Below are 27103 nucleotides of genomic sequence, written 5' to 3'. Positions count from 1 at the left end.
GAAAAACTTGGACCAAATTCAAAATAGGTGTCAGATATTATTTAAAGAATATAACGAGCATTGCAAGAACTGGGGAAAACTCACCACTGAATTCGATGCCGGGGGATATCAGGGGTCGTTCCGTAGCTGGAGGAAAAGGGATGACGTAATAGAATATCTTATATTGTTGAAAATTGTGAGAATGAATATAGCAATCATGGAATTTCCAGGTCAGACTGACGGCAGAGATTGTTATTTTACTTTTCTATTTTTACTTTAGTAAAAGGAGTAAAAATATTTATATCGATGCATGCATAATTGTATGTGCACGTGTAAGTCTGTGTGCATATGAACGTGTGCATGTGTCCATGTGTACATGTGCGTGCGCGTGCGCATGCCACGATGGGCTGATATACACAAACTACATTCACGATTAACTAAATCCATCTTTTAGAACTTACGTATGGGGCCGAGTTGTTCAATACAGTATTTTCTTGTATTTATAGATGAAGAAAACGATTTACTTCTACTGATGAAACTGAAAATCCCTCGTTTATGAAGGAATGAGAAACCCGAACGTAGGTCAACCCTCTTGTCCACAACATCTGCAAGAAGAGAAACTATCAACAAATAGCTCTGTAAGCCAGCAAGCATGGTGAGGGTCTTGGTTATTGGTGTGGTTATGGCTGGAAGCGAAAAGCTTCTGCAAAGGAATGTGCGAGTGAATGATTAGATGGAAAGCCAATTGTGTTCTAAACCAGTATTTCCTTTTCTGAAAATACAGTTTGTGTGACGTGCAGATACATAAAAAAAAGAAAAAAAAAAGAAAAAAGAAATACTCCTGTCTTCCTCAGGTGAAGATTAAACAAGAATTGTATTCACCTCATAAGTCGCGCATGCTTGTAGAAGTAAACATCTCACCATTAACTACAGTCATCCCCTTAACCGAGTGAAATCATCTGACCCAAGGCTTATTTAGAACATGTAAATAGCGTAGCGAAGAAGTTGACCACTTCTGTACGATGACGACCACGTAGTCGTCATGAGGTAGAAGGATGCCGGTGTCAGCATCTTTATTATATATATTTTTTGTAGATGTACACGAGTTAACCCCGGATTCTGTGAACTGGCTTGATCACGTTCTCTATGTTTATTATTACTCAAAGTAAAGGAGAACGAGTAATACAGAAGTGACTTTATATTTTCTAATGCGAGTAGTGTGATGCGTCGTACATATGACAGCCGATGCTGCGCGCAAGAATTTGACTCGTACTGAAGTGGTTAATCTAAATAGTCTTAATCTCCCACCGTGCACTGATGGCGTAATCGGAGACGTGCGGGTCTTGCATTTACATAGTTGCGGGTTTGAATCCCGCACTTATCTCCAATTTCCAGTAGTGATTTACCTGCCTTATTCCAAGTGCATAGGGCAAGAGTGACAACTTGGGTCGCAACTACTCAGTACTTCTAGTTGTAGGCTCCTCACCATCACCTTTTCTCCTTCACGCTGGTGCCTTTCTACCTCACGGACCTTTGTCGCAGCTAAGGAGTCAAGGCACTTGGCAAGGCGTATTGAATTTGAATACGTTCATTTACATGCCAATAGTAGTTTAATGATCTAATTTCTCGATGTTGGACGGCTTGTGCGGTCTTAGTTTTTGAACAATGCACATTTTTTTTTTTTTTTTTTTTTTTGCGACTGAAGACTAACCTCCATTCAAAAAGGAATGTTGATCACTTAACTAATATTCCTTTACTTAACTGCCTCTTATATTTTTTTGCTTTATCTCCCTTCTCGAATACTACCTCCTCGAGGAAATTAAATTGGACAACTTTATGGATGGGGATGATAGATGGTAATGGACATTAAACTGCATTATGGTCTCTTGTAATCTCTTTCATTCTTGTATTTTCTCGTTACGGTCGACGCGTAATTGTCCCAGAGGGAAGAAGCAAAAGTTATCAAAGAAATATCATCAATCTAAGTCGAATCTATTTACTGGGTAATAAACTGGTTGACGACTATTTAGAAAATATTCTTCCATTCATGAGGATCGGAATTCTGCTTCTGAAGTACTATTGCCAGCACTTATAAACTGATGCACTGGTTTACCAGTGGCTCGTGACGAGAATAGATGTAGCAACATTGTTAGTTTACACTGTTGTAAAAGTGTGTATGGGTCGGAATGACAACCACTACAATGACCATTTTACCATTTTTGGAATTTTTTGCTAAATTTATGAAGTCCATATGATGTGTGTGTATAGATATGATATTGACAATTTATTATAAACCAATATCAACGGCAGTCAAGTGGTGATTGGCGGAGAGTAGTGTGGACGGGCATCTGCTGATCGACTTTAAGTAGATCTGTACATGATTAACGGTATTTTGCTATTGTGTGTATGTGGCGTTAATGCACCCCAATCGTATTTTTGATAAATATTGTTTTATTGAAAAAACGGGTTATGTGCGATTAAGTATAAAATAAATCTATTTTGTGCTTTTATGTGTCGATGGTAACACATGTTGAGGTAGCAGTGTTAAGAAAACATTAGATACTTCCCAATTCAATTTGCTCGGGGATCATCCTTGGTAATTTAGTTATGTGGTCATTAGGAAACGCCATCGACATTAAAAAGGGTACTCATATCATGCACCGAAATTTTTTATTTATGTATATAACACAGGCGATTATATTAGGTGCCAAAATATTAACTGTATGAAGACAGACACGGGTCTTCTGTTCTTGTGATCAAACATAACTACTGGCAACTCTGATTCTACCCCTTTACACTTATGTCATATTATATGGACGGCTGAGCATAGTAAGGGCAATCGTTGAGTCGTCGATTCAAATCACACCAGTGTCATTTATTTCTACATGAACTTTGTTCCGTAATGATCATAGAATTAATTTTGCCAAGGATGCTCATCGAGTGAATTGAATTCGGAATTACCTTTCGCCTTTAAATATTGCGTTACCTCAATATATATTTGATATATCTAGACCTCGCAAAATCTTTTGATACAGTTCCCCACGAAAGACTACTCACTAAATTAGTTTCAAACGGAATAATTGGTAGCCTACTAGTTTGAACTAGTAATTGGTTAAACGTTCGAAAACAATTGTTCTAAATGTCAAAACTTCTACATGGAAAAAATGTTACGAGTGGAGTTCCTCAGGGTTTCGTTCTTGAGACACTTCTAGTGATGGTATATATAAACGATATAGACCATGGACTGAATTATAGTCTCCAAATTTGCTGATACAAAACTATGCGGAATGGCAAATGATTACTAATACCAATTAGATATTCAAGAAGATTCAGATAAACCACAGCAATGGTCTGAAAAGTGGCTAATGAAACTTAACACAAGTAAATGCAAGGTTACGCACATAGGTAAAAAAATAGCAAGGACGATTAGAAGTTATATGGAAATTCGTTAAAAGTGGATAGTGAAAAGGATCTCTGCGTAATTATCAGTAACGATCCCAAATCATCCAAGGGTATTTCAGCCTCTGAGAAAGTAAACGAAATTCTAGGAGTGATTGTGCAATCTTTCGACTTCAAAAGTCCATCTCTCATTAACAAGTTATACAAGTCGTTAGTTCGTCCACATTTGAAACATACTCTTTCCGTATGGTAACCGAATCTCGTTAAAGACATCGACAGTTTGGAAAAAGTACAAAGGTGAGCCATAAAACAGATTCCAAATATAAAGAATAAATCATATGAAAAAGACTAAAATGTATGAATCTATTTTTCCTAAACAAGCGTAGATTCAAGGGACTTGTTACATGTCTAAGATTCTAAAGGGAATTAATATAAAAAGTAACAATTTTCACACTGAATGAGAACCAGACGAGGAATAATGGTCTCAAACTGTCAGGAGACATTCAATTTGGAAATGGGTAGAAACAACTTTGCCAACCGTGTAATTAATGAATGGAATAAACTTCCTGCAGAGGCAGTGCAATGTAGTTTAGTTCGAAGCTTTAAGATTCGTATAGATAAACACTTAAGCAAGATGCTGTAATGGCTGCCATTTATTACATATTGTTGTTTTGTTATTATTTGTCCGTTTATTATTATTTACTTTACTATTTTTTGTCATTTATCTGTCCATTTATTATTATTCACTAAATACCTATTTGTTTACTATTGAACATTACCCATTTTATTCATTATTATATCATTATTAGTTTTATTTATTTTTTCGCATCTAACCTAGTTATGGACCAAAAGGTCTCCTGTCGGCATGCTACTCCTTTGTAGTCCTTTGTAATATTTAACCATCGACAAGTAAAAATGTAACATATCATTTTCTTATATTTAATCGCACATAGGTAGTTATTTTACTAGATTGCAATAGAATTGTTCAAAAAGTTAATCAAGCTGGGACGCCACGTACACACATCTCATAGTTTACAATGTCACCAGACCTGTGTTCCTTCCATAGGGAAATATTTCTTTGGATAAACAGGTCTACTTACAGTAGTCAATCACCAGGTGGCTGTCCACGTATCCACACTAGTCGTCACCAACCACCATTTGACTGTTTTTGGTCAATGTTGATTAATTCGTCATATTATATCTATACACACATCATATCGACTTCATAAATATAGTGGACATTCCAAAAATGGTAAACTGATCATTATAATAGCGTTTACTCCGACCTATTCATACTTTTTACCAGGACAAACTCACTGTTGCCACATCTACTCTAGCCACGAGTCACTGTCCAATCAGTACCAGCTGATGTGCTGGCGATAGTACAACGACTCAAAAATGACCACATTATGATAGCAGTCACAACTGCTCTTGATTGGCTGTCTAGTTTGAATGTTTTGTGCAGTAGCCAATCGAAAACAGTAATGACAAAGATGTTCTCCTAACCCCAGATTTGTTATTGACAGAATTACTGGGAATGTGTCTAAAGCGCGGTTCACATAAGCAACATCTCGGCACCAAGTTCAGGTTTTCTTGGCAGCTTTTTCCAGCTTTGCTCGTGGGATCGGGAACTTGGTGCCGAAACGGTGCGAACCGCGCCTAATTGCACAATGTTCCCAAGTTACCGAAACTGCAGACGGAGTTAGGTTCCGCTGTGATGGTTAGGGTGGACTGGCCCCTTGGTTCAGTCCTGTTGGGTCTCCACGTCATAGACACTCGGTGCTCTAAGCACTGTTGAAGGTTCACCGAAGCTGAATCTGACACTACCTCGCCGTCATCGCGGGTGAACCACACGAGGACCTATAAAGACAGACTTTTAACACTTTCCATGCTTTTCATCTACATGCTTACACACGTTGGATCCATTTTACTTTACTTACCTTAAGTTAAAGTTATGGGTACTATTCAAGATTGAATCACACCACAGTTTCAGACAATATGGTATATCAAAAGTATACCATCGTCCATAGACTTAACGGACCTTTTATAAACTACTTTTTTTTTTTAAGGCAATGGACAAAGCTTAGCGCCTCAGTTTTCGAAGTCCTCCCACTATACAAAAACATACCAAGAACTCTTCTTCACAATCCTTGCTGATATTAGATTAAGTAAATATATTGAATCTGTTATATATATTGGGCAGATTCCCCTATCCCCTACCTTTTGTCCGTTGAATCGAAGGATAAATTTAACAGTAAAAACAGTCAAACAAGACTGCAGTAATGGTTATGTTCAACATTTGAAGGTTACATTACCCTAGCTTACCCAAGGCTGGGTTAGGATTATTAAATGTAACCATACACGAATCTGATTCAATATATTGATTAGGTGTCTAACAAAGTAATCTATTATTTACAAAACTTGTTCAAACTTACTACGTATGACTACTCTAACATTTCATTTTATTCCTCGACAACTTAATAGGTTAATTTTGTTTCCAAGTACTTCTAGATTAAATAGAAGTCTTCCCTTCTGGAGCCCTTGTTTTCCAAACTTGGGTAACTTTTGGAACTACTTACTTTAGCTTCTGGTGAGTCAGTATCCCGTAGATTAATTGGGATCTTCAGAGAGCCGATCGTGAAATCTTTTGGGTATTCCATAGGTGCAAAAAATTCGTAATTCAATGGTAAAGGTGAATTTCGTAAAGTATAGTCAGCCGTGTGGTGATATCGAATCTCTCCTCGTGATATTAACTTGAAATGAAAACATGAATAAAAACTAATAGAATAAAAAAAATATTAAGTAGACAAGTAAAATAAAACAAAATTAATGCACTGTTCATTTACATTATGTACACAGCTGCTCTAAAGTTCTGAATCTAGATTTAGAATAATACCTTGAAATGATTATTACATTTACAATGACCATGAGCTTGGCATTCATTACCAAAAAATAATTCAGAGGAATTCATTATATTAATATTTGGTTAATTAGTGTGAAAAATGAAACCCAAAAGTTACCTGGACAGTAATGGCTGCCTTGTTCTGTCTAAAAGCAGAATACATAACATCAAGATATAATTGGTGGCCTTCTTCCCTACAATCAAGCTTACCACGAGGAGCCTGAATAAATAGGGAAGAATTTGTAGGAGAATAGTAACGTGTAAAACGTACAGCATGTCCGCTCCCATATCTAATTGGCGAGTCTTTTTCCTTACTCGGTATCCTAGGGTAGTTGACGGATGTTATCTGAAAAAAAAGTGAAAAAGCTGTAACTAAGCAAAAATGAAAAAATATGTCCAATATTGCATATCAAAAATTTGCAACAGGATACGAGACACTGGCTGAAGAGTCGTCAATATGAAAAACAAGTTGTGAAAAGAAGCCGAGGACGCGTAAAAAAGGTGTAACTTTAACAAATATCACCTACGGAAAACTATATCATTACACACGTACGAACATACATCCACACCCTCAGGCGGCCACCATCACATGTACGTGTGGTGAAAAGAGTCCCCCACATGTGCGTCTACGCGACATATTGGCTTTTAGTATCGTCGCTGCAGAAATGGGATGGACAAGGAATGTATATGTTGTGTAGAAACAGCTGACCATATTACGCCTGTACTACAGGCATTTGTATCCTCATGAAAGCACAACCTTGGCCCTGCCGAGCTATGCTCCTGCGAGGCTGGGTCCTTTGTTACTTTAGCGTACGCAAGCTGTGTATATAAGGAGCCAGGTTTTGGTCTCCATAGGCAGTTCTCCACAGCTCTTGTAATCACCGGTGCTCGTTCCTAGGCCCACGCGGTCATCTTTGCGGTCAGGGCAGCCTCGGAGCCCGACCGTCCGACCCAGCCTAGGTCGACACTCGCACTAACCAGAATAAACCCGGAACACACACTTGAGATTAATTCACTCCCTCAGCACCATAGTCCAAGAAACGTTCGCGTAATGTTACACACGCAGCGTGACTAATGACAAAAGGTCCAGACAACACATTTCCAACGCACACTATACCACTTCCCCAAATAAGCCCGAATTAAATCACAAGAAACAACTACATAACAGAATCAATCATTTATTAGGTTAAACTTAAGATTTAAACTTCCCATGAATGTAAATCTAAATAACAAATGTTTAAGCTGTCAACCCTCGCACCCAATGCAAATAAGAGTGGCATAAAAACCACGACCTAATCTAGGGCCGGCAGTTATTAGTAGAACACAGATCCGCTGGAATCTGTGTAGTGTATTTTTTCGTAATATAGGTGTACAAGAAAAAGAAATGCTTAGAACTTTCCGCTAAGCACAAATTAGGGATAGGCACGTGAAATACTAATACAATGGTAGTGAAACATAAGCAAGGAAGTTATGTTTTAGAAAGTGGAAAACGTGAAAAAAGGTGAGTATGGTAGAGATGATGGGGTGAAAAGAACAGACAGGCAGTTACTAGTGGACAGGACGACTGTGGAAAGAACATTGACTAAGCAATTCAAGGTGATGAAATAATGAAGGGAGACAGGTTGTAAAAGTGGCATTAGTTTATTTAGAGAAAATATCTGACGGTTCAAGGAAGAAAAGGACGGAGAACGGGTGTAGCGGAGGTAAGGTGCTACGTGGTAATTCACTCTATTCGAATTTTTCTCCTTTATTAATAAACTATAACACAGTTTCTGTACACAATTCTTCACTAGGGCACGCCACACACCGACTGCTCCTTGACTCGTGCAGTCAGGTTTTGTCTTCCGGAAATGCTGAGTCTGCTGAATTTTGAGGTGCTCTCAGTCACCTTGTCAATATTTTTAGTCGGAGTGTTTGGCCCTTTACAAGTTTGTTCTTGGTTCATAATTACTACTATATCCCATTCTACAATACACAATATATCCAGGGGGGAAGGGTTGATTACTATTGTGTTGCCGTGTGTTATTCCGAATTGGCGATTGACTGCATCTATTGGTGTGTGTTCGTGTGTCTGTGTGTGAGTTCGCCTCTGCGCTTGCTAAATTGCTGATTCGGCAGTCGCCGCACTGTGGCTCGGAGCGGAAGTGTGGCGCCACGATGTCTGGGTGAATGTGACGTTGCCCGCATGGTGCATGGGAACGTGGTGATGTGGTTAATGTGGTGTATACATGGGGACAGGAAACTGAATAATTTCATATACACTTACGTTTATTCTTTCAGAGCGTTTGGCGTTAGAATCAAAGGCATGATAAGGAACGTGGAATGCTAGAACTCCTTCAGAGTCTGTTTTCAGGATTTTGCACAGTTGTTCCATTACACAGACCTTCATTGGTTCAAATGGTGCGTTGCCACCGGTTACCTTCGCTACGCTCACCTGAAGAGGAAGAAAAATGTAAACTGTCTATCAGTCTCGTGTGCACTTGAGCCTAAGAGCTGAAGTTGTCTACTTTCCTAATGTATATTACATATTCACGAAGAACTATTGCAAATTTGAAAAGATTGCTGCAAAGCGTGCAGGATAGCAACTAGTGTCCCAGGTTTTATCGACTGGATTACATCTCCAGTTTCTTGAAACTGACCTAGGGCACTAAATACTAGACCATTGTGTTGCATTAGTGTGGGTTTGCTTTTATGTAACTGGCTGTGATGAGGGTCAAGAGGAGGAGGAGGAAGAGGAGGAGGAAGAGAAGGAGGAAGAGGAGGAGGAGAAGGAAAAGGAGGAGAAGGAAGAGGAGGAAGAGGACGAAGAGGAATAGAAGGAAGAGGATGAGAAAGAGGAGGAGAAGGAAGAGGAAGAGGAAGGAGGAGGAGGAAGAGGAAGGAAGAGGAGGAGGAGGAGGAGCAGGAGGAGGAAGAGAGAAGGAAGAAGAGAAGGAAGAAGAGAAGGAAGAAGAGAAGGAAGAAGAGAAGGAAGAAGAGAAGGAAGAAGAGAAGGAAGAGGAGGAGGAAGAAGAGAAGGAAGAAGAGAAGGAAGAGGAGAAGGAGGAGGAAGAGACTTAATAGGAGGAGGCTTAGGAGGAGGAGGAGGCGTAGTAGGAGGAGGAGGAGGCATAGGAGGAGGAGGAGGCGTAGTAGGAGGAGGAGGCGTAGGAGGAGGAGGCGTAATAGAAGGAGGAGGCGTAGGAGGAGGAGGCGTAGGAGGAGGAGGAGGAGGCGTAGGAGGAGGAGGAGGAGGCGTAGAAGGAGGAGGAGGAGGAGGCGTAGGAGGAGGAGGAGGAGGACGAGGCGTAGGAGGAGGAGGAGGCGTAGGAGGAGGAGGAGGCGTAGGAGGAGGAGGAGGCGGAGGAGGAGGAGGAGGCGTAGGAGGAGGAGGAGGAGGCGGAGGAGGAGGAGGAGGCGGAGGAGGAGGAGGAGGCGTAGGAGGAGGAGGAGGCGTAGGAGGAGGAGGAGGCGTAGGAGGAGGAGGAGGCGTAGGAGGAGGAGGAGGCGTAGGAGGAGTAGGAGGAGGAGGAGGCGTAGGAGGAGGAGGAGGCGTAGGAGGAGGAGGAGGCGTAGGAGGAGGAGGAGGCGTAGGAGGAGGAGGAGGAGGCGTAGGAGGAGGAGGAGGCGTAGGAGGAGGAGGAGGCGTATGAGGAGGAGGAGGCGTATGAGGAGGAGGCGTAGGAGGAGGAGGAGGCGTAGGAGGAGGAGGAGGCGTAGGAGGAGGAGGAGGCGTAGGAGGAGGAGGAGGCGTAGGAGGAGAAGGAGGCGTAGGAGGAGAAGGAGGCGTAGGAGGAGGAGGAGGCGTAGGAGGAGGAGGAGGCGTAGGAGGAGGAGGAGGCGTAGGAGGAGGAGGAGGCGTAGGAGGAGGAGGAGGCGTAGGAGGAGGAGGAGGCGTAGGAGGAGGAGGAGGCGTAGGAGGAGAAGGAGGCGTAGGAGGAGGAGGAGGTGTAGGAGGAGGAGGAGGCGTAGGAGGAGGAGGAGGCGTAGGAGGAGGAGGAGGCGTAGGAGGAGGAGGAGGCGTAGGAGGAGGAGGAGGCGTAGGAGGAGGAGGAGGCGTAGGAGGAGGAGGAGGAGGCGTAGGAGGAGGAGGAGGAGGAGGAGGAGGAGGAGGAGGAGGCGTAGGAGGAGGAGGAGGCGTAGGAGGAGGAGGAGGAGGCGTAGGAGGAGGAGGAGGCGTATGAGGAGGAGGAGGCGTAGGAGGAGGAGGAGGCGTAGGAGGAGGAGGAGGCGTAGGAGGAGGAGGAGGCGTAGGAGGAGGAGGAGGCGTAGGAGGAGAAGGAGGCGTAGGAGGAGAAGGAGGAGTAGGAGGAGGAGGAGGAGGCGTAGGAGGAGGAGGAGGCGTAAGAGGAGGAGGAGGCGTAGGAGGAGGAGGAGGCGTAGGAGGAGGAGGAGGCGTAAGAGGAGGAGGAGGCGTAAGAGGAGGAGGAGGCGTAGGAGGAGGAGGAAGCGTAAGAGGAGGAGGAGGCGTAGGAGGAGGAGGAGGCGTAGGAGGAGGAGGAGGCGTAGGAGGAGGAGGAGGCGTAGGAGGAGGAGGAGGCGTAGGAGGAGAAGGAGGCGTAGGAGGAGGAGGAGGCGTAGGAGGAGGAGGAGGCGTAGGAGGAGGAGGAGGCGTAAGAGGAGGAGGAGGCGTAAGAGGAGGAGGAGGCGTAAGAGGAGGAGGAGGCGTAAGAGGAGGAGGAGGCGTAAGAGGAGGAGGAGGCGTAGGAGGAGGAGGAAGCGTAGGAGGAGGAGGCATAGAAGGCGTAGGAGGAGGAAGAGGCGTAGGAGGAGGAGGAGGCGTAGGAGGAGGGGGAGACGAAGAAGGAGGAGGAGGCGTAGGAGGAGGAGGAGGCGTAGGAGGAGGAGGAGGCGTAGGTGGAGGAGGAGGCGTAGGAGGAGGAGGAGGCGTAGGAGGAGGAGGAGGTGTAGGAGGAGGAGGAGGCGTAGGAGGAGGAGGCGTAGTAGAAGGAGGAGGCGTAGGAGGAGGAGGCGTAGGAGGAGGAGGAGGAGGCGTAGGAGGAGGAGGCGTAAAAGGAGGAGGAGGAGGAGGCGTAGGAGGAGGAGGAGGAGGACGAGGCGTAGGAGGAGGAGGAGGCGTAGGAGGAGGAGGAGGCGTAGGAGGAGGAGGAGGAGGCGTAGGAGGAGGAGGAGGCGTAGGAGGAGGAGGAGGAGGAGGCGTAGGAGGAGGAGGAGGCGTAGGAGGAGGAGGAGGCGTAGGGGGAGGAGGAGGCATAAGAGGAGGAGGAGGCGTAGGAGGCGTAGGAGGAGGAGGCATAGGAGGAGGAGGAGGCGTAGGAGGAGGAGGAGGAGGCGTAGGAGGAGGAGGCGTAGGAGGAGGAGGAGGCGTAGGAGGAGGAGGAGGCGTAGGAGGAGGAGGAGGCGTAGGAGGAGGAGGAGGCGTAGGAGGAGGAGGAGGCGTAGGAGGAGGAGGAGGCGTAGGAGGAGGAGGAGGCGTAGGAGGAGGAGGAGGCGTAGGAGGAGGAGACGTAGGAGGAGGAGGAGACGTAGGAGGAGGAGGCGTAGGAGGAGGAGGAGGAGGCGTAGGAGGAGGAGGAGGAGGAGGGGGCGTATGAGGGGGATGAGGAGGCGTAGGAGGAGGAGGTGGCGTAGGAGGAGGAGGAGGATGAGGAGGCGTAGGAGGAGGAGGCGTAGGAGGAGGAGGAGGCGTAGGAGGAGGAGGAGGAGGCGTAGGAGGAGGAGGAGGCGTAGGAGGAGACGTAGAAGGAGGAGGAGGCTTAGGAGGAGGAGGAGGCTTAGGAGGAGGAGGAGGAGGCGTAGGAGGAGGAGGAGGAGGCGTAGGAGGAGGAGGAGGAGGAGGAGGAGGAGGAGACGTAGGAGGAGGAGGAGACGTAGGAGGAGGAGGCGTAGGAGGAGGAGGAGGAGGAGGGGGCGTATGAGGGGGATGAGGAGGCGTAGGAGGAGGAGGAGGCGTAGGAGGAGGAGGAGGAGGAGGAGGAGGCGTAGGAGGAGGAGGCGTAGGAGGAGGAGGAGGCGTAGGAGGAGGAGGAGGCGTAGGAGGAGGAGGAGGAGGAGGAGGAGGAGGAGTAGGAGGAGGAGGCGTAGGAGGAGGAGGAGGCGTAGGAGGAGGAGGAGGCGTAGGAGGAGACGTAGAAGGAGGAGGAGGCTTAGGAGGAGGAGGAGGCTTAGGAGGAGGAGGAGGCGTAGGAGGAGGAGGAGGAGGCGTAGGAGGAGGAGGAGGAGGCGTAGGAGGAGGAGGCGGCGTAGGAGGAGGAGGCGGCGTAGGAGGAGGAGGAGGAGGAGGAGGAGGAGGAGGAGGAGGAGGAGGAGGAGGAGGAGGAGGAGGAGGAGGAGGCGTAGGAGTAGGAAGAGTAGGAGGAGAAAGATGAGTAGGAAGAGTAGGAGGAGTAGGAAGAGTAGAAGGAAGAGGAGTGTGAAGAGGAGTGGGAGGAGTAGGAAGAGGAGTGAGAGGAGAAGGAAGAGGAGTAGGAGGAGTAGGAGTAGGAGTAGGATGAGGAATAGGATTAGGAGTAGGATGAGGAGTAGGAGTAGGAGGAGTAGGAGTAGGAGGAGGAGTAGGAGTAGTAGGAGGAGAAGGAGAAGGAAGAGGAGTGGGAGGAGTGGGAGGAGTAGGAAGAGGAGTAGGAAGAGTAGGAGGAGGAGGAAGAATAGGAGGAAGAGTAGTTGGAAGAGGAGTGGGAGGAGTAGGAAGAGGAGTGGGAGGAGTAGGAAGAGGAGTGGGAGGAGTAGGAGTAGGAGTAGGAGTAGGATGAGGATTAGGATTAGGAGTAGGAGGAGGAGTAGTAGGAGGATGAGTAGTAGTAGGAGGAGGAGGAGTAGGAGTAGTAGGAGGAGAAGGAGAAGGAAGAGGAGTGGGAGGAGTAAGAAGAGGAGTGGGAGTAGGAGGAGTAGGAGGAGTAGGAGGAGTAGGAGGAGGAGGAGGAGGAGGAGGAGAAGGAGGAGGAGTAGGAGGGTAGATGTGTCCTGTTATCGGCTCTATTTGTGAACAGTAAGAAAAAAACTGTCAAAGACGAGTTTTTGAAGGAGGCGAGATGCTTATGGCATTAATATATAGTAACTAACCCATACTTTGTTGTATGAAATTCCTTAGTATGACGAGGAAATCTAATGCCGTACAATACCATATCTTTAACACACACACACACACACACACACACACACACACACACACACACACACACACACAATATACCTACATACGCGCCTGTGCGCATGCATCCATTGCTTAATTCTATTAATTATTTGTTCCATTAGCTAACCATATGTGCTAGTTACGCTGATCTTATGAGGGTAGCACCTAGCCACTGATTGCGACAAAGTGTTACCAATTGTTTACTAACAAGCGATCACTTGATATCTGTGTCAAGATGCCTGATATCACTAGCGACCTAATTGTACCCGTTGCAGCACCTCGATGCTAAGAATATCGCAATCTTCCCGTTAGGCGGTCTAGCTGAATTGCGGCGAAATAGAAGAGAGCAACTTATAATGACGGGTTTTATTTTAATCTCGAATATATCACTACAACCCTTACGGAGTCGCTCAGACGCACTCGTAGACACGTATATACGTGCTTGCTGGTGTAATAGTAATGACTTGGCTTGCTAAGCTATCTTGAGTTTAGCCCGCAATGCATCACAGTACCCCACCCTCTTGGGCAAGAAGTTGGGAGAGTGCAAGGCCACAGCTTAACCCATAGATCGGTCCATTCTCAACCTGAGTTATCATCCTTGAGGGTAATAGCTGCTGATCACTAACTCAGCACATGATCCAAGACCGTGGTGCACTTTATTGTGCACTCACGCACGCACACACACACACACACTTTTGTCGGATGGACGGCGAGGATTAGAGTTCTGAAGAAAAAGTGAAATATTCGTGGACCTCAACGCAAAGGAAGTACCTATTGTATTTACAGGGAAGGGGATAACTCGTGGTGTCGTGGGAAAGTGAGGAAAAAGGAGAAGGGGAGGGATTACTGAGGGAAATGGAAGGAAATGAGGAAGGGAGGACTTGGCCCAAGAGGCCAGACGTCTTGTAAACAAACGAAGGACCGACGATTCTGGTGATGGGATTAACAAAATTGTAAAGATTAGAAATATAGATAAGAGCAGCACAATGGAAGGTGAGGATAATAATTTCCAGGGATTTAATGAGAGTGGGGGCGATACCAACCTCCCCCGATTGACAAGACTAGAGGAGAAACTTGATAAGATGATCGAACATTGGGAAGATAGGTTCGGTAACGTAACCAACAGTGCGCAGAGAGTTGAAAGATTGGAAGAACCAGAGAAGGCGAACATAAATTTAACTAATGAAATAGAAGAATTAAAAAGACAGTTAAAAGAAGTAAAAGAGGAGAATGAAGAATTAAAAAGGAACAATGAAGACAATAAAGAGGCCATAGCAAAAGAAGCACAGGGTTGGAGAAAAATCCAGGAAAACAGTAAAGTTGCATTTACTGATATAATTAAACCACAAATGAAAGAACAAACTGAAGACTCGGTTATCAAAGTGATGAGAAAGAAGGAGAATATAGTAAGAGACTTAGCAGATAAAAAGAAATGTATAATTATATCAGGAATGGAAGAGAAACATAACCTAGATAGAAATTCAAGAATCATACATACATATACCAAGGCTTTTTCCCCCTTACAAGGGAGGTAGCCAAAAAGGAAAAGGCATAAAATCATTCCCACCCATTCCATCCCCGAAAACACTCCACGCCCCTCCACCCTCCCTCCCATCTTAGCACCTCCTGGATGACGGGTCATCCCTGCACCTTGTCCACTGCCCTGTGTCAGAAGCAGTGTCGCAAGACACAGCACATCCACAGCAAGGCCGCTTCGTTAAATTGGCGACCCCCCCTCTCCGTCCCCCCATATAAAGGAGAAGACGGGGAGAAATCCCTTCGGGCTGCGTCAAAATTTTGCTCACACACACTACCTCATCCCCCATCCCCCCATCCATTCCACCTCATGCATCACAACATCTTCCATATACAACCATTCTCCATTCACCCCTGTCTTCTGTCCTCTCCCGTCCTTCCTCAACAGACATTCCCCTCTTCCCCAAAGCCCCCTTCACCCCATCCATCCATCTCATCCTAGGACGTCCCCTCATGTTCACTCCTTCCACATCTGCCTTCCATACCTCTTTTACTAGTCTTTCTTCACTCATTCTTTCCATGTGTCCAAACCATCCTAATACTCTTTCATCAACCCTATCTCCCAACTCCCTTTCCACCCCTGTTCTCCTCCTCACCTCCTCATTTCTCACTCTATCTAGCCTAGTAACCCCCATCATACTTCTCAGACACTTCATCTCAAACACATTCAAGCTCCTTCTCTCTTCCTCTCTTATGTTCCATATTTCTGCTCCATACAGTGCTGTTGGCACAATCACTCCTTCATACATTCTCCTCTTAGCATCCATTCCCAAAATTCTATTCCTCATTACACTTTTTAATCCACCAAGGCATTTACTCGCTTCTCTCAGTCTACATTCCACCTCCACCTTTACTCCACCTTTTCCTGCCACATTTGCACCCAAGTATCTAAAACTATCCACTTCCTCCAGTTGCTCTCCCTTAATGCTCACTTCCAGATTACTGCCACCTTCACCCCTTGTACATCTCATCACCTTACTTTTACCCACATTTATCTTCAGCTTTCTTCTATCACACACTCTCCCAAACTCTGTCACCAACTTCCTCAATCCCTCCTCCGATCCTGCCACAAGCGCAGTGTCGTCCGCAAACAACAGCTGGCTCACCTCCCACTTTTCTCCATTTTCTTTAACCATCTCCAATCCCTGACCCACTACCCTTGCATTTACCTCTCGCACTACCCCATCCATGTATAAGTTGAACAGCCAGGGTGACACAACGCATCTTTGTCGAAGTCCCACCTTTACCTCAAACCACTCACTCTCTCCATTTCTAATCCTGACACAAGCTCTACTACTCTCGTAAAAAACTCTTGACAGCTCAGAGAAGCTTTCCTCCTATCCCGTATATCCACATAACCTCCCACAGTGCCTTTCTGTCTACCCTGTCGTAAGCCTTTTCCAGATCCATAAAAGCCCAAAAAACATCCTTCCCCTTTCCTATAGCTTTCTCACATATCTGTCTTACCACAAAAATCTCATCTACACACCCTCTACCTGTCCTAAATTCACACTGTTCCTCACCAATTACTCCCTCTGTTCCTCTCCTAATCCTCTCAATCAAGATCCTCCCATAAGCCTTCCCAACTACACTTAACAAGCTAATCCCTCTGAAACTACTAAATTCACACTTGTCCCCCTTTCCCTTGTAAAGTGGGACTATACAAGCACTCCTCCAGTCCTCCGGCACTCTACCTTCTCTCCAGCAAACATTAAATAACCTCACCAACCAGTCCACCATCACTGTACCTCCTTTTTTAAGACATTCTGCATGACATCCATCCAGACCAGGTGCCTCACCTGCTTTCATCATCTCAACAGCCGCCCTCACTTCATCCTTCCTTATTTCTCCTCCATTTTCCTCACTCATCACTCTCATCTTTATAGCATTTCCCACTGCAGCTATCTTTCCCTCACTATTCTCCTTCACATTTAGCAACTCCCTAAAATATTCTGCCCATCTTCCCCTCACTGCCTTTTCCTCCATTATCATCTCTCCATCTGCACCTTTTACCTTTTCTTCTCTACTTGATTCGCCTCCTCTTCCTCTCTTAATTTCTTTCCAAAACATCTTTGCATTACTTTCAAAATTTTCTGTCATACTCTTACCCCATTTTACATCTGCTCTCCTCTTTGCCTCCTTTACCTTTTTCTTTACTTCTCTTTGTACGTCTAATATGACTCCCTCGTCCTATTTTGTAACCAATCTGTGTAAGCTCGCTTCTTTTCTTCTACAACCTTCTTCATTTCCTCATCCCACCATTCACTACCCTTCCTTCTATTTCCTCCTGTCCTTCTTGTTACACACACCATCTCTGCACACTTTTTTACTCCCTCCTTGAACCATCCCCATTCCTCCTCCACACCTACCTCTACTCTATCCTTCACTCCCTCCCACTCCTCCTTCAGCTTCTTCTTGTACTCCTTCTCCTTTTCCTTTTCATTTAAAGAGTTCACTCTAAGCACCTCCCTACCCTTTGTTCCTTTCCTCTTTCTCCATCTATCCTCCATTCTCAACTCACCTTCCTCAAGAATCGGTGAGGAAAAAGAAAAAGTAAGCAGTTTACTAGAACTAGTTCAGGAAGATGAATCTGAAATAATGAAACAAATCGAAGAGATGCTTAGGCTCGGAAAATATAGTACAGATAAGACCAGACCGATTAAGATTAAATTCAGATCACAAACAACAGCAGAGAATATCTTAGCAAAAACAGGGAGGCTAGCAGCAAGTGAACAATATAAAAAGGTATGAATAAAAAGAGAAATGAATAAAGAGGAAAGAGAGGAAGAAAAAACGAAAAGGAAACAAGCCAAAGAAAAAAAACGAGACCAGAACAGAGTGAGAAAAAGAAGAATTCTACCGGAGAGTAGTGAATATGAAATTGAGGAAATGGACCATAACAGAGAGAAACAAAAAAGAAACAGGGAATACAATGGAAATAACAGAAAGTTAAGATCGTGCTACACAAATATAGATGGATTAATAACAGGACTGGATGAACTGAACGAGTATCTGAAGGAAAAAGAACCGGACATAATGGGAATTGTAGAGACAAAATTAAAAGGTCCACTACCACCCAACAGCATAGGACACAATACATATAATTATTGGATTAGAAACAGAGAGATAAAACAAGGGGGTGGAGTTATGTTCCTGACTAAGAAGTATATAAACGTGAAGTGTGTCACATATGGAAAGAATAGGGTAGAGATGATTATGATAGAAGTAGAAGACAGAGATAAGAAGAGCAGAAAGTTTGTAATAAACTACGTGCCCCCAAAAACAGCCTCGTGGGAAGAGAGTGAACATAAAAGTATGTTAGAAGACACAAGAATAACATTAAACAAGATAATGGAAGATGGAGGAAGAATAGTTATGATGGGCGACTTTAATTGCAAAGAAATCTGCTGGGAAGAGATGACCGTAAAGGGTGGAGAAGACTCATGGGGAAATGTTCTACTTGAAATGATTATTGACCACACAATGACACCATGGATTCAAGAGAACACTAGGTATAGAAATGAAGAAGAACCATCGAGACTAGACCTAATAATCACATCAGAACCTGAAATAGTGGAAAAGACAGAATATCAGGAACCAATAAGTAAAAGTGACCACATATTGATAGAACTAGAACTAAATGAGAAAAATATACATGAAAAGAAATGAACAATATAGAAAAGGAAGATTGATGTATAAAAAAAAACAAAGTGATAAAATAAGAGAATTCTTTCAAAATGAAAACTGGGAAAGAATACACAAAGAAGATACAACAGTAGAAGAGAAATGGAATATTTTGACAGTTTATAAAAAAAAAAGGGAGTGGAAAAGTATGTCCCAAGACAAAAACAAGAAAAAGAATATGTAAAATGCTGGTACAACAAACGTTGTAGAGTGTTAAAAGACAAAAGAGACAAAGCTTGGACCAAATGGAACAAAGACAGAAGGCCTGAAAAATGGAAAATATATACTTGTTATAGAAATGAATATGTACAAGCGTGCAGAGAGGAAAAGAGAAAATATGAAAAATATGTCATAGAAAAATGTAAAGATCGACCAAAACTATTTTACAGATTTGTAAACAACAAACTGAAAAACAAACAAGACTTGGAGACATTAAGATAAGGAGTTGAATACACAGAGAAAATAGAAATGGCGGAAATTATGAACAAGCATTTTAAATCAGTGTTTACAAGGGAGAATATACAATCGGAAGAGATAGAATGGAAAGAGAAAGTCCCCCCTATGAAAGAAATAGAAGTAACAAAGAATGAAATATTGAAACACTTGAGTAATCTTGATGTTAGAAAATCGCATGGACCAGATGAAATAGCAAACTGGATTTTGAAAGAATGCAGAAATGAACTGGCAGACAAAATACATAGCATAATAAACAGTTCCTTGAAAGAAGGAAAAGTTCCAGAAGATTGGAAAAAAGCAAATATAGTACCTATATATAAAGGAGGTAATAAAGACGACCCTACCAACTATAGACCAGTCTCTCTAACAAGTACAATAGCAAAAGTTTGTGAAAGAATTGTCAAAAAAAGATGGGTAAAATATTTAGAAAAAAAAAAACAGCGTGCTAAATCCAAGGCAATTTGGATTCAGACAAGGACGATCATGCGTCACTAATTTAATATGTTTCTATTCAAGGCTAATAGATATAATACAAGAAAGAGATGGATGGGCTGATTGTGCATTTCTAGACCTAAAAAAAGCTTTTGACAAAGTACCACATAAGAAGTTGCTTAAGAAATTAGAAACTGAAGGAGGAATACAGGGCAAACTACTTAAATGGATGGAAGACTTTTTGCAAGAAAGAAAAATGAGAGTAGTGATAAGAGACAAACACTCAAAATGGGATGACGTAATAAGCGGTGTTCCACAAGGAACAGTTCTGGCCCCAATAATGTTTGCTATATATATATATTAATGATATGGATGAAGAAATTGAAAGTTATATGAGCTTCTTTGCAGATGATGCAAAACTATTAAAAAAGTGAACACGGAAGAAGATTGTGAGTCACTACAGAGTGATCTAGATAAAGTATGGGGATGGAGTAGGAAGTAGGAGATGGAGTTCAACACTAAAAAGTGCAGTATAATGGAATTTGGAAAAGCAAAAACAGAATAATAGGATCATATAAATTGGGATAACAAGGAATAAAAAAAGTAGAAAATGAGAAGGACCTGGGAGTCATTGTTATGAATAATATGTCACCTGAGAAACATATAAATAAGATTTTTGGAGAAACTCATAATTTAATAAGAACAATCAAAGTGGCATTTACATACCTGGATGAAGAAATGGTGAAGAAAATTCTAATCACCCTGATAAGACCAAGATTGGAATATGCAGCAACGATATGGTCACCAAGTACAAAAAAATGTATAAATTTTTTTTGAAAGAATACAAAGAGCAATTACAAAATTGGCACCAACACTCTCAAAACTATCATATGAAGAGAGACTAGCAAAACTTGAACTACAGACACTAGAGCAAAGAAGAGAGAGAGGAGATTTGATAGCTATTTACAGAATCATGAAAGGCATAGAAATTATTGATAGAGAGAATCTGATAAAATGGGATGATAGAAATACAAGAGGACACGGAAAGAAAATCAAGAAAGACAGCTATAGAAGAGATATGAAAAAGAACAGCTTTCCTCACAAAGTAATAGACAGTTGGAACAAGTTAGATGAGAAAGTGGTGTGTGCAAAAATAATACATGAATTTAAAAATAGTTCAGATAAAATGAGATATGAAGACGGGACACCACGAGCATAGTTCCCCGTCCCGTAAAATACATCTAGGTAAATACAACTAGGTAAATGCACGAACGCACAAATGTCCAAGTACCAACACATGCACTAACTTACACGCGCATACCCGCATGCACACAAGCACATAAAAGGTACTAGACAACTATTTGAAGTAGAAATGACAACTACAGTGTTTAGCAATTTGAAAACCCAATTTCTTACGTTACATAACAGAGGAAAAATTCCTCTGCATTCATACTAGAATTCCATCCCAACTATGATATAGTCGAGAAAGATTCTACGAAAACTGTGCCAAATTTATGGCATAGATATAGTATAGACTCAAAATTAAATTCTACAGTGTCTGAAATCTTTACATTGATCTCCATTTTCCCAAAGACAATTACTTTCCTCGCCATTTTACAGATTTCTCTGCAATCGTCAGATTTTTCCCAGTGTACCCTTTATAAGATCTAATTCACTGAAATCTGAGGACTAACAAAGATTATGCATAACACTGAAGAAAATCTTCGCCACGCTTTGATATACGGAGGAACTTGCATATCTAAACAGGTGGAAAAGAAAATTAGGGGTGTCCCGATTAATCGGCAGGAATCCGTTTTTCCTTTTTTTTTTTAGAATAGGTATCGTTATCGGCAATAATTTGCCGATGACGATGCAGATTCTTAAAAAAAAACAAAAAAAAAACAGATGCCGATTCAACCAAAAACTGCCGATTCTTGCCGATTAACCGGCACACTCTTAGAGAAAGTTGCGCTATCGTATATCTCACCTCATCAGCCTCTTCCACGAGTTGGAACTCAAGATGGACAAGTCCCATGGAATTGTCGACATTTAACCACTGACGAATGCGAATACCCTTAGGAGTTTTCACGTGTACGACGTTATACTGTGGAAGAAATCACTGTTTGAAGGACATACAATTGGCAACGTAAGGATCGATGGTCGAAAAGTCATCAACCCCTTGATAATGTTCTTACCAATTAAAAAAAAAAAAATCTATTCAGTTGAGGAACAGACTTAGCACAAAACGGAGAATTGATCATGTGAGACTCCGCTATGTTGTTAAGTCTAAATTCAGATTAATAAAAACTGTCTGGGTTTAGTGAAAAAATATACAGTTGCTAATGTTAAATGGTTAAGAATCCTTATGTCATATGTCTTATATCATGTCTATTTGTTTGTTATTATTTATTTATTTATCATTATTTACTGTATATATTTGTTTAACTATACCTACACATTTATTTATTATTATTCATATTATGATTTAATTATTCATTTATTCATTATTATATTTTTTTCGCATCCGACCTAATTATGGACCAAAAGGTCTCCTGTCGGCATGCTCCTTCTTTGTAATCCTTTGAGGACCATACGTAAAGTACTACCTCGACTTCCCCAACCAGTTGAGGAAGATTCGAAAGAATATACCCCACCTCATCAATACACTGGCACATGGAAACTTTTGATCAAATATGAAATAATCTTATCTATTGACATATAAAAGCATTAATATTATTTGTATAAAAAACTAGACTCATCTTTAATCTTTAAGTGAAATGCTCATTACATCAATTTTCTTCTTCTGAATACCTGTCCACCTCTTAACTTAATTTTGTACAAGTTAACGAAGAAAAAGAAAATCCTGCATTTTTATTTACAATAGTGGGCTCTTTACAAGGTCAAGTCAAAAAAAAAAAAAAAAAAAAACGCACGCAGACCTACGATCTCTTATTCAAAGAGTTGCCATCAAATTCCACCCAAGACTCGTCTCAGCTTTTACCCTAGTAAGTATTACAGCTTCCAGTTGAATACATGTTCGAGGCGATTTCGAGTTTTGCGAGCACTCGCGCCCATAAACATCGCTATCTGGCAATTATATTAATTTCAGTTAATTATGATTCATTTATACATGTATAGGTACCAGAAATCTTATTTCTGTTCTCCAGTATGATAAAGTTTCTATAAAAAAAAAAATTCCTCGAATGATGCCAATTGGATACAGGTTTTCCAGTAACGTTTCGAAATGGGACGTATTCCTTTCTAGGGTTAAGGTACATTTTCTCGGTGTGATCATAAGCCTACCACAGCCAATGGCGGGTTGACAAGTTTGGTTAATATGATCAGTTTCGTACTTTCCAACTAAGCAAAACAGTCCCATTCAAAGACAAGGAATTAGTGCTCTTGACAAACGTTTGACGATCGTCACTGAGCCATGAACGATCATTGTTGAACAAGAGTCGCACCGAGTAAAACAACTTTATAAGCGACCATCTTGCTTGAGAAGTTCAAAACAAATAGAGCTATTTACTCAAGAGCTTTTATACTTACGTTTTCGGTAGAAACACGCGCTAAAGGTCCATAAATTGTCAGTATTCTGAAACGAACAGTCTGTCCTGGTAGGTAGAGAGATTTGTCCGTTTGCAAGAATATACTGGTTGGCTCTCTATGGAGTCCAAATTGATGTTCGGCAAAGACCTTCTTTCCACCAAGTCGACCCTCAAAGGTAATATTGTGACCAGAAAATAACGATCTTGTATCCAATTTCGGAACCTGCACGGTGTAGCATCCATTCCTTTGCCCTGTTGGCGAAAAGAATAAATCATTTAAATATCAAGTCTTCTGGTTCGTAAAAATAAAAAAAAACTTTGTTCAATTTTAAACCCCTTTCAAACCGATGGGTCATTTCTGGTACATTCAATGATTTGTTCATACAAGTATCGAATTTTCATTCAGTTTAGTCCTCTGGTTGATTAATGTAGTAACAGGTACAAGATAGACTTGTGATATTTCACATACTGGAATTGTTTCACTAGAATTTAAACAATTGGACATCTCCTTTTTGCAAAAGATTAGATTCGTTTGAATTCTCCAACGTATTGGAAATGTGAATTCTGCTTATAATCTGAGACCTAATGAAATATCTCCAGTCAATTTTTTAGTTTTGTCAAATGTATTGCATTAAAGCAATTATAGAAAAACAGAATTTACACACTTTTTACATTTTCCATTGTTATAAGGTGTAGTACATATAATTTAATCGCATATGGCAATAACTATTGACAAATTATTCTAAGCAAGCTCATAGTTCATGTTAACCTAGGTCTCTTAATACAATACTCGCCCACCGCCACTTATGCTGACGTTTGAACCCAAAACATTAAACCCATTTCGGGAATTGGTCCAGGACATAAAACCACCAATTCCCGTGGTGGATTGATATAAGAGGCAGTGTCGCAAGAGGATGATAAATCCACCTGTACTGGTTATGCCAAATCCACAGAAGGGATCAGATTCTATTATAATCATAACTCTTGTCCTGTTAAATGGACAATATTCATCATGAATAAATATATATCCTACCAGGGCTGATTGATTCATGAACACATTTTAATGAAAGTTTAAACAAATGTTGTATCTATGGATTTTTTTTAAAGTGTCACTCACCATCTGCTATTGGCAATACAGTGGAGGTTATAGTAGTGGTATCAATTATGGGGAAAATTTGGTTTTGACGTTCTAGGGTGACCTTGAGGTATTCGTCTGACCGGCCTGTAGTTCCTACGTGGAATATGCAAACTTTTGACCCCGATCCATAATTCCAATCTTGAGTGGTCGTGATTAAGTAGCCTCTGTAAAGAAAAAAAGAAAAGTCAAAAGGTCTTCGTATTCGCCAAGTCAAATAAAAACAAAAATGAAATGAAATTAAATTAAATAAAAAAATGATGAAATAGATAAATAAGATGATAAGATAAAGTAAAACCAAATCAAATTAGATAAATAAAAAAAATAAATAAACTGGAGTTGACATGTTCACGATTTTTTTTTCTAACAACAAATCATGTTACATTTATGTATAATTTTCCATTTCAACGATGTGCTATATAGTACATGGGTCCTTAATCTTGTAAAACGCCCCACGAGTCCATCGTATCCTAATTTTTTCTATGGTTTTCTCTTGTGGTTCTGAAAACTGAGTGTCGGATAGCAGCATCTCCTCTGTACACATTTCTAAAGCTCAGAGAATTGACAACCAGCACCCACACTAAGGCCCTGTTCACATTAGTGGTTTGAACCGCACGGGAACAGCGGTGGTTGTGTGTGATAGCTTCAATTGACATGCATTATAGTTGAGCTATCGTGAACAGAGTCTAATATAACAGATCAATCCAAAGTTTCCTCTCGCTAAAGGTCCATAAGTCGTCAGTGTTCTGAAACGAACAGTCTGTAGTGACTCACAATCTTCTTCCGTGTTCACCCTTTTCAGTAGTTTTGCATCATCTGCAAAGAAGCTCATATAGCTTTCAATTCCTTCATCCATATCATTAATATATATAGCAAACATTATTGGGGCCAGAACTGTTCCTTGCGGAACACCGCTTATTACTTCATCCCATTTTGAGTGTTTGTCTCTTATCACTACTCTCATTTTCCTTTCTTGCAAAAAGTCTTCCATCCAATTAAGCAGTTTGCCCTGTATTCCTCCTTCAGTTTCTAATTTCTTAAGCAACTTCTTATGTGGTACTTTGTCAAAAGCTTTTTTTAGGTCTAGACATGCACAATCAGCCCATCCATCTCTTTTTTGTATTATATCTATTAGCCTTGAATAGAAACATATTAAATTGGTGACGCATGATCGTCCTTGTCTGAATCCAAATTGCCTTGGATTTAACGCGCTGTTTTTTCTGAATATTTTACCCATCTACTTTTGACAATTCTTTCACAAATTTTTGCTATTGTACTTGTTAGAGAGACTGGTCTATAGTTGTTAGGGTCTTCTTTATTTCCTCCTTTATATATAGGTACTATATTTGCTTTTTTCCAATCATCTGGAACTTTTCCTTCTTTCAAGGAACTATTTATTATGCTATGTATTTTGTGTGCCAGTTCATTTCTGCATTCTTTCATCTGGTCCATGTGATTTTCTGACATCAAGATTACTCAAGTGTTTCAATATTTCGTTCTTTGTTAGTTCTATTTCTTTCATGGGAGGGACTTTCTTTTTCCCTTCGATCTCTTCAGGTTGTATGTTCTTCCTTGTAAACACTGATTTAAAATGCTTGTTCATAATTTCCGCCATTTCAATTTCCTCTGTGTATTCAACTCCCCCTTGTCTTAATTTCTCCAAGTCTTGTTTGTTTTTCAATTTGTTGTTTACAAATCTGTAGAATAGATTTGGATGATCTTTACACTTTTCTATGACATCTTTTTCATATTTTCTCTTTTCCTCTCTGCACGTTTGTACATATTCATTTCTATAACAAGTATATATTTTCCATTTTTCAGGCCTTCTGTCTTTTTTCCATCTGGTCCAAGCTTTGTCTCTTTTGTCTTTTAACTCCCTACAACTTTTTATTGTACCAGCATTTTACATATTCTTTTTCTTGTTTTTGTCTTGGGACATACTTTTCCACTCCTTTTTTTATAATTTTTTGTCAAAATATTCCATTTCTCTTCCACTGTTGTTCCTTCTTTGTATATTTCTTCCCAGTTTTCTTTTTGAAAGAATTCTCTTATTTTATCAAAGTTTGTTTTTTCATACATCATTCTTCCTTTTCTACATTGTTCATTTCTTTTCATGTATTTTTCCTCATTTAGTTCCAGTTCAATCAATATGTGGTCACTTCTACTTATTGGTGTTTTATATTCAATTCTTGTCCACTATTCTAGGTGCAGATGTAATTATTAGGTCTAGTTTCGATGGCTCTTCCTCATTTCTATACCTAGTGTTCTCCTGTATCCACTGTGTCATTGTATTGTCAGTAATCATCTCAAGTAGAGCGTTTTCCCATGAGCCGTCTCCACCCTTTACTGTCATCTCTTCCCAGCAGATCTCTTTGCAATTAAAGTCGCCCATCATAACTATTCTTCCTCCATCTTCCATTATCTTATTTAATGTTATCTTTGTGTCCTCTAACATACTTTTATGTTCACTCTCTTCCCACGAGGCTTTTTTCGGAGGCACATAATTTATTACAAATTTTCTGCTCTTCTTATCTCTGTCTTCCACTTCGATCATAATCATCTCTACTGTATTCTTTCCTTATGTGACACACCTCACGTTTATATCCTTCTTAGTCGGGAACATAACTCCACCCCCTTGCTTTGTCTCTCTGTTTCTGATCCAATAATTATATACATCATGTCCTACACTGTTGGGTGATAGTGGACCTTTTAATTTTGTTTCTACAATTCCCATTATGTCCGGTTCTTTTTCCTTCAAATAATCATTCAGCTCATTCAATCCTGTTATTAATCCATCTATATTTGTGTAAGACACTCTTAGTTTTCTGCCACATCCATTGTGTTCTCTGTTTCCCTTTTGTTTTTCTCTTGTATGTCGAATTTCCTTAGTTTCATATTCATTACTCTCCAATAGAATCTTTTTTTCTGGCTCTGTTCTGTTCTCGTTTTTTTCCTTAGCT

At 41.5% G+C, this 27103-nt stretch overlaps 1 protein-coding gene across 1 annotated transcript in view; it reads right to left on the bottom strand.

Moving 5' to 3' along the window:
• LOC143036202 (alpha-2-macroglobulin-like protein 1) overlaps positions 1 to 27103 on the bottom strand; it is a 65142-nt gene that overhangs the window by 33671 nt on the left and 4368 nt on the right. Inside the window, exons 2-10 of the mRNA XM_076203452.1 lie at positions 24126 to 24310; positions 23010 to 23260; positions 21364 to 21564; positions 8547 to 8714; positions 6399 to 6626; positions 5958 to 6131; positions 5064 to 5238; positions 441 to 584; positions 85 to 126 (exon numbers count right to left, since the gene is read on the bottom strand). Of these exons, the coding sequence (XP_076059567.1) occupies positions 85 to 126; positions 441 to 584; positions 5064 to 5238; positions 5958 to 6131; positions 6399 to 6626; positions 8547 to 8714; positions 21364 to 21564; positions 23010 to 23260; positions 24126 to 24310 (1568 nt within the window). The remainder of the gene's footprint in view (positions 1 to 84; positions 127 to 440; positions 585 to 5063; positions 5239 to 5957; positions 6132 to 6398; positions 6627 to 8546; positions 8715 to 21363; positions 21565 to 23009; positions 23261 to 24125; positions 24311 to 27103) is intronic.

The sequence above is a fragment of the Oratosquilla oratoria genome, chromosome 2 (assembly GCF_046742065.1).
Source record: "Oratosquilla oratoria isolate Oo_2021 chromosome 2, ASM4674206v1, whole genome shotgun sequence".
Lineage (NCBI taxonomy): Eukaryota > Metazoa > Arthropoda > Malacostraca > Stomatopoda > Squillidae > Oratosquilla > Oratosquilla oratoria.
Note: the sequence above shows the minus strand (reverse complement) of the source record. Positions and strands in the feature narration are given on the sequence as shown.